At 36.7% G+C, this 12,362-nt stretch overlaps 3 protein-coding genes across 3 annotated transcripts; 2 read left to right on the top strand and 1 right to left on the bottom strand.

The window, feature by feature from the left end:
• Window positions 1–1,126: 1,126 nt before the first annotated feature.
• On the bottom strand, window positions 1,127–6,051 carry LOC132064260 (autophagy-related protein 18a). Its single transcript, XM_059457176.1, has 4 exons — window positions 5,083–6,051; window positions 3,531–3,738; window positions 1,617–1,743; window positions 1,127–1,487 (listed from the first exon to the last, which is right to left on the bottom strand). The coding sequence occupies exons 1-4, from the start codon at window positions 5,953–5,955 to the stop codon at window positions 1,397–1,399; spliced, it is 1,299 nt and encodes a 432-aa protein (XP_059313159.1). The 5' UTR covers window positions 5,956–6,051; the 3' UTR covers window positions 1,127–1,396.
• Window positions 6,052–7,847: 1,796 nt separating this feature from the next.
• Window positions 7,848–9,841, top strand: LOC132062693 (protein SRC2-like). The gene has a single exon (XM_059455223.1). It carries the CDS (start codon window positions 7,947–7,949, stop codon window positions 8,868–8,870), a length of 924 nt encoding a protein of 307 aa, XP_059311206.1. The 5' UTR covers window positions 7,848–7,946; the 3' UTR covers window positions 8,871–9,841.
• Window positions 9,842–11,303: 1,462 nt separating this feature from the next.
• Window positions 11,304–12,362, top strand: LOC132064259 (SART-1 family protein DOT2-like). The gene has a single exon (XM_059457175.1). The coding sequence runs from the start codon at window positions 11,456–11,458 to the stop codon at window positions 12,110–12,112; it is 657 nt and encodes a 218-aa protein (XP_059313158.1). The 5' UTR covers window positions 11,304–11,455; the 3' UTR covers window positions 12,113–12,362.

Genomic DNA, 12,362 nt, shown 5'->3' with positions numbered 1-12,362 from the left:
ACATAGAAAGTGATAAATCAGAGGAAAGTGGTGGAATCGAAGATTGTTTTTGGACCCTATGCTGCAAGCGGAAGTTGGGCCGAAACAGTAGGTCCTACCAATAAGCAATCCATTCTCTGGAGTCATGGGCCCGAGTGGTGCAAGTACTGGATTCAGTAACAATTGAAGCAACGCCTCAATGAAATGTCTTTATTGTCATTCGTGAAAACTGTGAAGAAGTTTAATTATAACACTGATTTTTGCATCTAGTTATGACAAGCAAATACTCAAATTGTGTGTGCCAACTGCTTAATCGGTATAATGTGATAAATAAGGGCTGTAATTGTTTTGGGCATGATCCATTTAGTTATGCAGCTTCTGAATGTTGGCTTAAAGCGGTATGCTTGTGAACTATAATAGTTTGATAACTCTAAATGTTGATTCTTCTGCGGCTTTTGGGGTTTTGAATATGAATGATACAACTTGTGCAACAGTGGTCGGTTTTCAAAATTGAAGTGATTTTTACAAAGTCAGTAGTGGAGAAGTGTTAATTGGTATCATTTGTAGGCAGAGAGTATACACAGCTGATTTGAATGTACTATTTAGTTTTTCTTAGAAGTAGGGGGTGCTTTGTTGTATGTAACATTGCTTGATGCCTTTCGAGATCAAACAGGCCAAGGTAGTCCTGTTGGTTCTTATTCTCTTCCAGCTTTCAATGAGTAATCATAAGTGTGAAGGAGGATATTGAATTGTAAGCATATTCGTTTTTAGCACTTAATTGGTAGTAGCATTTGATGTGCTGTCATGGACATTGAAATTTGAAGATTATCTTCTCTTTTCTCTAGCCATGTGCAGAAATTATTATACTATGCAGTCCTGCACAATCACCTCTCTACTATCTGAATTCAACTCACATGCTTGTGACTATCCATGTTCTTCCACATGAAAATGAGCCCACCTTGCAAATTACTTTCTGCAGGTCCTCTGCTCTATATTCTGATATATAGTAAAGATGAAATCTAGTAAATCCACTTCCAGCTGCAAAACACGACATTTCAAGCAGGTGGTCACATTGATGTTTCCTTCTCTCTTTTGTTACTGGAGTTCCTGAATAGTGCTTTTATAGAGACAAATAGCTAAGTATATCACTTCAGCACTCAGAGGACAGACATGCTCATAACAATGTTATCCGGCAATATGCGCAGCAGTCACCTATGTACAGCCAGAAGGTTGTTACAAAAGCTGACCGGTTCTCATCTTCTTATAGATTTACATTTTTTTTTTTTTTGGATTATGTATGAATATTTACATTCACTACCACGTCCCCCTGCGAATTTATAAATAGATACAACAAAAGCCACACAAGGAGGAGGCTAGCAAAGAGATCTGTAGCATGCACCCAGCTAGCTTTCCCAAATTAAAAGTTCTCCTCAGACTTCAAGAAACTGTGATGCTCCAACAGGGTCATCTCCCCACCAGCTGCTGCATCAAACTGGCATCGGTAGAAACTGCATTTCCAATTTATCAAGGCATTAATTGTTGAACTTCCAAAGATGCGATTCACTTGTCACAAAATTTGGGACAGCGTTCAAAAAAGAAACAAAGCGACACCTTCCCACCAGGACTAACAGCCTTACCTGCCATCCATGCCAAGAATCACAACCGTATTCTTTTGGTGACCAAAGGCCACAATGTGCTGCAGACCTTCTTGTAAGCGGAACTGCGCCACAGACCACTCAGAGCTGAAATACTTTGGTAGCACACCTGCATGGCAAAACACCAGACGACTGTCAATAAGCTTAGATTATTGAGTTATTGACAAAACTCTCCAACTAATTCTTTTGCAATGTGTCCAAAAAGTTCTCAGTCCCAAGTATACTGGCGACAAAATTACAAGAAGTGGAGGACCTCTTCGGACTGTTTGACAGAACCTACGGTTAGCGTCATCTCAACTGAACCAAGAAAAGATTGCTATTGCAACAAGCTCCTTCAAGAATCTGAACCATAAGATGGCAGTGAAATATGTTTCAAAATTAACTGCACACTTCACCTCCAGGATTTAAAAGTCCTTCAAACTAAAAGATGTGTATTCAAGGCTTGCAAATATGCTGAATTTAACTGTAATGCTTGTTTACTTTTCTTTGTTTTTTAAAACACTAGTTATCTTTCAGATTACTTACCTACATCTAATTCTTCGAAAGGATCATAACTTGGAACAATAAATTCCAACATTTTGTAGTAGACAGCATGACTCAACTGTTGAGGCCAAATACCTCTATCAGACTTATAGTTTGAGCAAATTTTAGACCCAAACAGGTATAGCATCTGTTCCTTCTGAAAGATTCTTATAGCAGCTCTTTTGCCCAATGCCAAAAAATTGTCAAGTTCCTTTTGTATTAGAACATCGCAATTATAGCAGAGAAGTAATAATTGTACCACCTACCGAAGTCAATGCAGGGAACTATACTTAAGATAACAGTTCCATGTGACATAAAGGGAATGATTAGACTTTGCACAAGGCATAGCATTGATTTTAGAAGACAACTAAGGAGGAACTTCATTTCCTAGTCTCTAGTGGGCAAGTACCTGGCTAATCGCTAGGCGATTTTAGGACCTATTCCAAAGATTTTTTTTTTGATAGGCAGAGGACCTATTCCTAGGATACCCAAGCTTCCAATGCCAAAGGAGAACTTTAAGCCACGACCCGGAAAAACATTCCCATCCACATTTCTTTTGTTCAGCTTTATTACATTCTGAAGCCAACTATCCCGCTCCAATTTTCTAGGAGCATATGCCATGAGATGCTGAACAGTAAGATAATCAGTACCCAGAGCTGGATGAGTGATTTCACACATTGTTTCTGAAGAAAGATTGACGAAACACTACGCGTACAAATTGCTCATTTTAATCCTTCCCATACTGTTAATTTATGTAAAACGACTAGCTTAAGAACAAACTTCAAAAGAAGGGATACTTTATTTAATATATAGGTCTGCAATATGCCCCCTCGCGTGCAACCTGATTCCTTCTTTGTGGCAATTACGGGGATATATTCTTGTTGACTGAGCGGCGGTAAAACTCAAACCCAACATTTAGACTTACTCTCGGCTTACTCTAATACAATATTGAATTGTGAGGACCATATCGTGTAAAAGCTTAAGATGTTAAAAACGGGACACATTTACGCAGGCCAAAAACAAATATTTCTCTTCATTTATGATCAAATTAACTGATATCACTGCTGGCAATCCTTTATCTAAGGAGAAACGTTACCCCTTTTTATCCGTGTCAAACTTTAGAAAATGTTAGAATACTATATCAGAGCTATACATGCATGTTGAAGTATCAGAAGGCCTCTACGGAGGAGTTGATGCTTGTTTGTGAAAGAGTTTAAATGCATGTAGTCGATTACAACAAACAGATCTTTGTACTTCATGGAGTTCTCTGAATAACTACGCTCACCTCCCACACTATCAACAGCATACACTTCCTCAGGAAACTCTGCATTTAGAGTCGAGTAACTAAAGACAAGAACATAACAGGCCTATTACCTCTAATGAAGGAGAGATGAGACACAGCTGATGGAGATGTAGCATTTGACTCAGATGCCCCTCTTGGTCTATCAACTCCTAAAGCTGGTGAATCAACCTTTAGATTGAATACATGGACAGTTCCTTTATCACTGGAAACAGCTAACCATTGTGCAGTTGGAGAAAAAGCAAGGCTATAAATTTCTGCTCTATCTGCACCTCTCCTGACCTGTATTAAACAACAAAAAAAATGCTTAAGATCAAAGATAAAAGCTCACATTCCATTTCCGAAGTGGCAGTTGTTAGCAATAACACACCAGAACCATTCATTGGAAATCAAATGGCATTCAGATCTTCAGTGAAGTGGTATCAATAGAAGGCATAAGCAATGCATTTAAATGATTATTTATGCCTGATGCACAGTCTCTGTCCAAATTATTTGACATAGTTGCTACTTGCTAGTCCTTCAAAAGAGGAAGAGACAATAAGCATTGGAAGCACAGACTAATATTTTAAAGTTGTTTCATGCATGAATACCGTAACTAGCATTGAGTAGGACATCAACCTACTTTTCATCTATTTCATACTTTTACGGAGACTGGCTGTGGAGTTACCCAAACTTTTCTCAAATACATGGAGGCAACTTTCCTTCTCCTTTTTGATAGGCTAACTTCATCAAACATATATATGAAGATGGAAACATCAAATCTCAGAAAGTCTTACAATGTCATGCAAATCATTCAGTTTTCCCCAAAACAAGCAGCTACTAAGGCAAACTGATTCCCTAGAAAACTAGCTAATACATTGTCTTGGTAATTCTACTCATATAGTAAAGCAATCTACAAATAATAATGAGACTGTAACGATATATCTTTACACCACAAGGGGAAAAAAAAAGGGCAAACTGGTTCTCTAGAAAACTAGAACATACATTGTCTCGGGAATTTATTCATGCATTAAAATAAAATTATTATGAGACTGAAAAACTAACTTCTTGAAATAATACCAACTTAAACCCACTTCATCTCTATCTTTGTACTTAGCAGAGAACGACATTAGTTGCCAGTTGATAGGTCTGACAGGTTGATTGACAAAGGGATAGAAGCAGGATGCATGCTGAGGCTATAACAGACCCAGTACCTAGAACAGCTGCAACTTTACAGTCTTCAGAGGTATGTGTGTGTGTGTGTGGGGGGGGGGGGGGGGGGACGGAAAGTATAGACAGTTAAAACCATCCACTGTAAGTTAAAGGCAATCGATATCTGGCTTATGAGCACAGTCTAGTTTCGTTTCAATAATCATTGCTGATGTTGCAGCCATAGCCACTTCAATAAAACTAAACCATTCGTCACATACTTTATTACCGAGCCAAACATGAAACAATTATCCAGATAAAACTTTTATTTCAAAAGAACACATTTTTCTATATACCCAACACACCTTGAATTACTTCCTCTATCAGGACTTTAGCATCACCATATAATTAACCATGTAAACAAAACAATTGCCATATTAACAGTGTAAATAAAACAATTCAACAAAGTACAACAATTAATTCGGCGTAAGCATATACCTCTTGAACCAAAGATCCATCTAAAGTATTATACACTCTAACAAGAGTCCCTTTACTGCTACAAGTAGCCAACAACCTGCCATCATTCGTCAACGCGAAACAAACAATCCTCGAATCATGTGCCATTATAAACTTAGTCCTCTTAGACGCGTAATGTTCCACCCTCACCTGACCCTTCTGCAAACCTGGACAAACCAAAACCATCGATCCCGACACTTGTGAAACCTCACACAAACCCTTAGGATTCGCCACAGTTTCAATCTGATGTAACAGTTTCAAATCAGAGAAATTGTACACAAATATCTTTTGAGCCAAAACAACCACAATTCTATCCCTTCTTAACCTCACAGATTTCACCTCAGATCGAAACGATAGCTCACCTATACACCTAGATTGATGATCATCCCAAATCATCACCTTGTTTAAAGGATACTGAGGTTCGTTACCTCCACCGACTAAAGCTAATATATTGCACCGGAAAAGCATCTGAACAACACCGATTCCACCACCAGTGTTGGAAGTTCCGGTGAAATCGCGTCGGAAAATCTCCCGGAGCGGGTCACAGTTATAGATCCGAAACCCGCGATCTGTACCCGCTGCGAAGCAACCGTAATCCTGGTTAAAGGAGAGGTAGAGTACATTCGGAGGTGATGAATCAACGGAATTAGGGCTAGGGTTAGGGTTAATGACGGCGGGGTTAGTGGGAGAGGTAACGGTGACGGAGCGGGGTTCATCGTTAACGGCGGCGTCAGTGACGGCGGCGGAGATATCGGAGAGATCAACGGAATCGGAATTTGGAGACATGTGAGGGGAAACGAAATTAGGGTTTGTTGGATTGGGCCAAGGGGAAGAGGAAGGGAGGGTAGAGGTCATGGAGGAATCGCGTGCTAGTGTATAGAGAGAGAGGCGGTGAGGGAAGAGGATGAGAATGAAATGATTGAACGAAGCTAGGGGTGTAAGTGTAAGGTAGAAGTAAATTTACGGACGCAAGGTTGCTTTTTTAGCTTTCCTTGTTGTGGGCATTCTAGTGCTGCTTTTTTGTTTTCTTTCACTTCTTCTAGACTAATCAGAAGGGTCCCTTTTCACTTTTTATTAGGAGTATAATAACTGCTATAATTTACGTTTTCATGATTTTCTACTTGATTCAAAGATATTTTAATACGCTACACACATTTAATTTAGGATTATAAGATTTAAAAATCTTTTTTTATTCCTTAAATTTTGTGTATAGTCAAACTAAGATATTTAAATTGAGACAAAGGGAGTATTATCTAGTCTAGAGAAAGAAACTTTTTTTTATATAAATTATTATGAGATAGATTTTGGATGATTGTTTTGTATTTTTCACTTAATTTTATAATAAGGATGTCAAATTTACAGAGTGTACTTGTTTGTACTTTGTATGATTAGAATATGATTATGAATACCAGTAATGCTTAACTACTTATAAAAGGTGATTACCAAATTGGCTGAAATGTAATATTCAGCAATCATATAGGAGTAACATTTTAAATTATCCTGTCTATGTATTTTAAATTGCTATGATTATCTGGAATAATCAAACAAGTTTTTCTTTAGTTATTATTTTCTCTAACATTTTAAAATGTTTTAAAATTTTAAAATTTGGGTTTAATAAATTACTAATATCTTTCTATGTGACGTTGATAAATGATTTTTACAATCAAACAGTTAAAAGTGTAGTTTTTCTTGTAACCCATGTAAGTGTCTATATTTTTGTATGATCAATAAAAGAGATGTTTCCCTCACTTCCCACAATAAAAAGAGATGTTTCCCTCACTTCCCAAGCTTCTTACTAGCCTTTCCTTTGAGTTTTATGTGTTGTTTGGCCTAGCAATACACAAGATAACCTTTCCGCTAACACTTCTCTCGCACTTGAGGCAGACTTTACCTAAGTGTTGTGTTTGCTTGAATCAAACCACAATTTGTGTGAGGTTTAAGCTAGCATCTACCAGAAGATTAATTGGGCTAAGTGACATATCGATGCTAGAGACAAGAGGTCATGACTATTAGCTCAAAGTTTAGAAGTGTCTCAAAATATCATCCTTTAGACTCTCGTAATCCCTATGTGGCCTCACACGCTAATTTCATGGACATCAATATTTTTAGTAGATTCACAATTTTGACAGTGGAACTATATAGAGAGATTCGCAGAATTTCCTCTAATGATGCGAAATTAAGATAAGCTTCATTTATGAACCTTGATTAGTACTTTGAACCCCCATTAAGCTACAGTACAAGTAGTTTTTTCCTTTACAAGGTGTACGATTTGATTCTCATTAGATTCTTTCCTTCCTCTTTTCTCTACCTAAGGCCTAACCACCCTTCTAGATCCCAAAATAAAAGAAAAGCTTGCACTACGAGAATAGAAAAAGAGGAAGTCGAATGAATCTTGCTGCCAATAGATAAATACCTTGAGTCAAATCCTCCCTCTGTTAATAGCCTCTCCATAGTATTATTTTATATACATTAAAATTTAAAATGTTAATTTGGATTATCGATTTTATTAGTGACACCGAAACAGATATTAATTAAAGTAATCAATGACTCATTAGTTTGGCAGATAAAACTTCACAATGAAATTTAAAATTCAAGAGTTCAATAATTAAAATTAATATATTGTGAATTAGCGAGAAAGAGGGGATCAAGAGAAGATAAAGACCATTAATCTAGTTCATATTTGATTCCACTTTAAGCGGTTACTTTTGCGTCTCCTAATTAACATACTTCTCACATTGTCCCCATTAAAATCCATCCAAAAAGCACAAGGCCAAAAAAAAAAGAAGGGAACAAAAAAGAAGAACATTTTTTAACCAAATTCCCTCTCTTTTCTGTTGAATTCAACCATGGATTGGCGTCCGTTAGATGTCATGGTGATCTCTGCCACCGGCATAAAGAATGTCAATTACTTCTTCACAATGGATGTTTACGTCGAAGTTTCAATTTTTGGCTATGCAAAAAACACAAAACGAACCTTCATTGATAAAAAAGGTGGCACAAATCCTAAATGGAATTACCCAATGAAATTCACATTAGACGAGCCTTCCCTCACAAAACCTGGCCTTTCCCTCTGCTTTCGCCTCCGATCCGATCGCTTTTTCGGCGACAAAGATATTGGCATTGTCTCAATCCCTATAAATGATATCTTTGGCCAATCTGCTTCAGGACCTGATGGAAGCGCCGAAAAAGTTGTGGAGTATCAAGTTTTCACCCCAGTTTCTGGTAAACCTAGAGGAACCCTCAGGTTTTCTTATAAGTTTGGGAAGAAATATGGACAACCTCCAGAGCAAATGTTCAAAAATGTAAATCAACCTAATGGCACTTATAACCAAAATGCGCCTGTCACGGCTTATCCATATGCCCAGACAGGGAATAATAATATGCCACCACCTGGCATGGGGTATGGAACGCCAAATCCCAACCAGGGGATGGCGTATCAGCAACCACCAGCAGGATATCCTCCTGCTGGTGGTTACAACACTGGTGGATATCAGCCAGGAGGATATTCTCCAGCAGGATATCCACAAGCTGGATATGGATATCCTCCGCAACAACAACAACAAGGTTACGGAGGATATCCACCCGTGCAACAAGTGCAAAACCCACAGAAAAAGAGCAAAATGGGAGGGATGGGAGCAGGGGTTGGATTGGGTTTGGCAGGAGGGTTGCTTGGTGGTATGTTGGTTGGTGAAATGGTTTCTGATGTTGGAGATGATATGGATGCCTATGATCAAGGTTATGATGATGCCATGGACGATATGGATTATTAAAATGAGGTCTCTGTATATTGAGTAATTTTTTTGTTTATTGGAGATATATAAATCAAATTGGTCTTTGATATTAACAACATTTTCAAATTATTATTGTATTATTTTGGATAAATTGATTATCTGAATTGGAAATTCCTTGCTCATTCCCTTGATTTTCCAAAGTTTATAATATGTTTGCAGAAACGTGGTGCCTTACCATGCGTGACTTCGTTATTTGTACAAATTTATTTTGTTACGTTGTCATTTCTTTAAGGCAAGAATGAAATATATTTGTCTATTGACTGCATAATAGAGTTACATGACATTCTCCTTTGGAACTTTGTCTCTTGGAGTCCTTAAATGTGCTTAGTGAAAAAAGAGGAGATACAACTAGATACATTAGATCCCATTGTTTTTTATTGTAGTATCTATCTTGTCTGCTATTTGGTTACATCCCATGGAAGTATATATGTGATAATCTTGGATGTTGATTCATATCGACAGCAAAATGGAAAGGTCTTTGCATTCTAGACTAAAATGTTTTCATCCATAAGAAATTGAAGTGCTAGTCTGCGGTCTATTTAGAGGGATTGGGCTAGTACGTCACTGGATGAAAGAAAACCTTTTTTTCAGTTAGGCCAAATACATAAACGGGCCCTTAAACTTGTTATGGTTTTTCATTTTAGCACCTTAACTATGACTTGTTTCTACTAGACCCTTCAACTTAATTCAAAGTGTGTCAATTAAACACAAAATGCTCACTTGGCAAAATATGTGTTCTAAACATGCCTTAAGCGATACAAATTTGTTTTTTTCTTTAAAAATCACATTTTTCTATCCCCACCATCTTCTCCTTCATCGAGCTACTACCGCCAGTTCACTGCACAAATTCTTCCTTTCCACCAAATAATCTTTACTCACCTTTTATAAGCTCCCATACATATACTCCTTTTTCCTATAATAACTAATCTTCACGCCACTTTCCTCGAGACTCACCAATCCATTCTCAGACACCCTCTGTTTGAAATAAAAAACTGATTAAAAATGAAAATTTCTCACATGTTTCAATCATCATTTGGTTCATGAAAGTCCCATAACATCTTGGTTGATATAATCCAGTGTTCTACTTTAAGAATCGTCGACATAATCAATTAATTGAGCTTTTCTCACCTAAAACTTCATCCCTTTCCTTCCATATGGAGGCCTAAATATCTTGACAATTTTTAGAGTACATAGAAAAGTTGTATTGTTTCCAATATTGTGTTCCCGAAAAGCAAAATTTAAGACCAAAATTTCTTTGTATATGGAAAGGGGACGGACATGGCGAAGGAAACCGGGGGAGAGGTGTTGGAAGAAAATGGAACCGGCTGGGTGTAGGCGTGGGTAGGGTTGGGAATATATGTAAAAATAGAATTTCTATTTTGTTTTCAGTCAAAACGTTTTTAATTATATTATTTGGGCATAAGTTCCATGTGGGCTGCATTTAATTTGTGGATTTGCCACATAATCTGCATGTGTAGTACACCTCTTTGTTTTTTGACTCATTGCAAGAGTGGTGTTCAATTGACACATTTTGAATTAAGTAGGAGGGTCTAATAGGAACAAATCGTAGTTAAGATCTTTAAAATGAAAAATCACGACAAATTTAAGGGTTCACTTGTGTATTTGGCCTTTTAGTTAATATAAGGAAACAAAAGGATGACTATGACTACACACGTCTACCTTGGAATAAAAGGATTTTGCTATCGACTACTTACTTTGGGACTTAATTTTCTTGGTGTCCGCGTATCATCTAAAGTCTTGGAATCAATTAACTCTATCCGCCGAAACTTGAATAGATTAAAAAAAATCACTAAATATTTTGAGACTTAAAAAATGTATGCGTATTCCAAAATATGAAGTTCAAAATTTTGATGTTGATAATTTAGATGATCTGTGAACGAAAGGATAAGATTTATTTACTTTATATGATTGCTTATTATCTTATTTAATTACTTAACTATAATAAGTAAATATGATTTGAGGTAAAAATAAAGTACAAATAATTATTTTTCGGAACTAAAGCAGCTTCAATTAGAGAATCGTAGTAAGAAATACTTCATCCGTCTCAATTTATGTGGCACCTTTCGAATTTTGAGAATCAAACGAGTTCTTCTGTACCGTAATTCTTTTATATGTTCTTTAAATATTTTAAATTTTCAATTATTCTGACTTATAGTATTTTTTTTACGTAATTTTCAAATATATAAATTTTTATTTGAAAAAACTTTAAGATTCTGTATCCGAATTTATAGTCAAAATAGAATGTTTGACTCTAAAAATATTAACTGTGACACGTAAATTGAGATACGGGGGAGCAGTAGGAAGGAAAGACATAAAAAATTCTTCAGAAATCTACCTTAATTCAATTCTAATTGCTTGTTCGCCAAGTTTTTTTTTCAAGGTCTCTCCTTTTTTGGTTAATAGTAGTTCCCTATTTTCTCCTTGTCTTCCGCTTTGAAATAACCTCTCAACTATAAATACTTAGTCCGTTCTATTCTTGCATCTCTTTTGCGTCTAATAACAAAGCCCAAACTAGCAACCTTTTTGTGATCGAGAAAGAGAAGATGGACCAAGATAATGCACTATTATTTGATAATGATGATAACGTGGATCTTACAAAAACCTACAAAAGAGCCAGAAAGCTTACTTCGAAAAAGCAAAAGGGTCTTGCCAAAACTAATTTGCCAGAGTCAATTGTTTCCCTGATTAATGATTCAACCCTGGATCATAATCCAAGTTCTGTATGTGGAAAGTCACAAGTTGTCTTCACAGAGATGGGAGAATTTGTCTCAGGTCTTCAGCTTCATGAATTAAAAGAACAAAAACCTAGTAATATTCATGTGCTGCCAAATCACTCAACCAAAGAAGAGGAACCAGTTATAACTCCAGATCAGACGATACGTGAAGTTCCAATTGGCAAAGGTTTATCAGAGGCTCTCAAATTAATGAGAGAACGAGGTACACTCAAAGAAGATATTGAATTGGGTGGTCGAAACACGGACAAGAAGAAAAACAAGCTTGTAGACGTTCGTCGTGATGAGGAAGGGGAAAAAGAAATACACATTGAGAGGACTGATGAATATGGAAGAAATCTAACTCCAAAAGAGGCTTTTCGGGTGTTTTGCCATGGATTTCACGGGAAGGAGCCTGGAAAAAAGAAGCAAGAAAAACGTATGCGGCAATACCAGTTGGAGCTGAAGATAAAAAAGATGAAAAATTAAGATACAACATAACTGTCCGAGTTAGGAGATATTCGCACTGTGTTAAGTTCAGCAATGTGTGATTTATATTCTGTTCATACTTTGTTTCTTATTGCCTTGGCTGATTATCGTTGTTCTGATTTGATTGCCAATTTATACTTGGCTAACACTTGGGCACAACTTTTAATTAAGTGTTGTTTAGTTGCTTCTTCTTTAGATTCACCTAGAATTTTACAATTGCAGCTAATTGATTAGATGATTTGGCATGTCA

Source organism: Lycium ferocissimum, chromosome 7, assembly GCF_029784015.1.
Source record: "Lycium ferocissimum isolate CSIRO_LF1 chromosome 7, AGI_CSIRO_Lferr_CH_V1, whole genome shotgun sequence".
NCBI classification, from domain to species: Eukaryota; Viridiplantae; Streptophyta; class Magnoliopsida; order Solanales; family Solanaceae; genus Lycium; species Lycium ferocissimum.
Note: the sequence above shows the minus strand (reverse complement) of the source record. Positions and strands in the feature narration are given on the sequence as shown.

Excerpts from the sequence above, each read along its gene's own strand:
- LOC132064259 (XM_059457175.1), top strand. The coding sequence starts at position 11,456 with ATGGACCAAGATAATGCACTATTATTTGATAATGATGATAACGTGGAT.
- LOC132062693 (XM_059455223.1), top strand. The coding sequence starts at position 7,947 with ATGGATTGGCGTCCGTTAGATGTCATGGTGATCTCTGCCACCGGCATA.
- LOC132064260 (XM_059457176.1), bottom strand. The coding sequence starts at position 5,955 with ATGACCTCTACCCTCCCTTCCTCTTCCCCTTGGCCCAATCCAACAAAC. Across the intron at positions 3,739-5,082 it reads ATGGATCTTTGGTTCAAGAG|GTCAGGAGAGGTGCAGATAG; the intron begins GTATATGCTTAC and ends TGTTTAATACAG. Across the intron at positions 1,488-1,616 it reads ATTCTTGGCATGGATGGCAG|TTTCTACCGATGCCAGTTTG; the intron begins GTAAGGCTGTTA and ends TTGGAAATGCAG.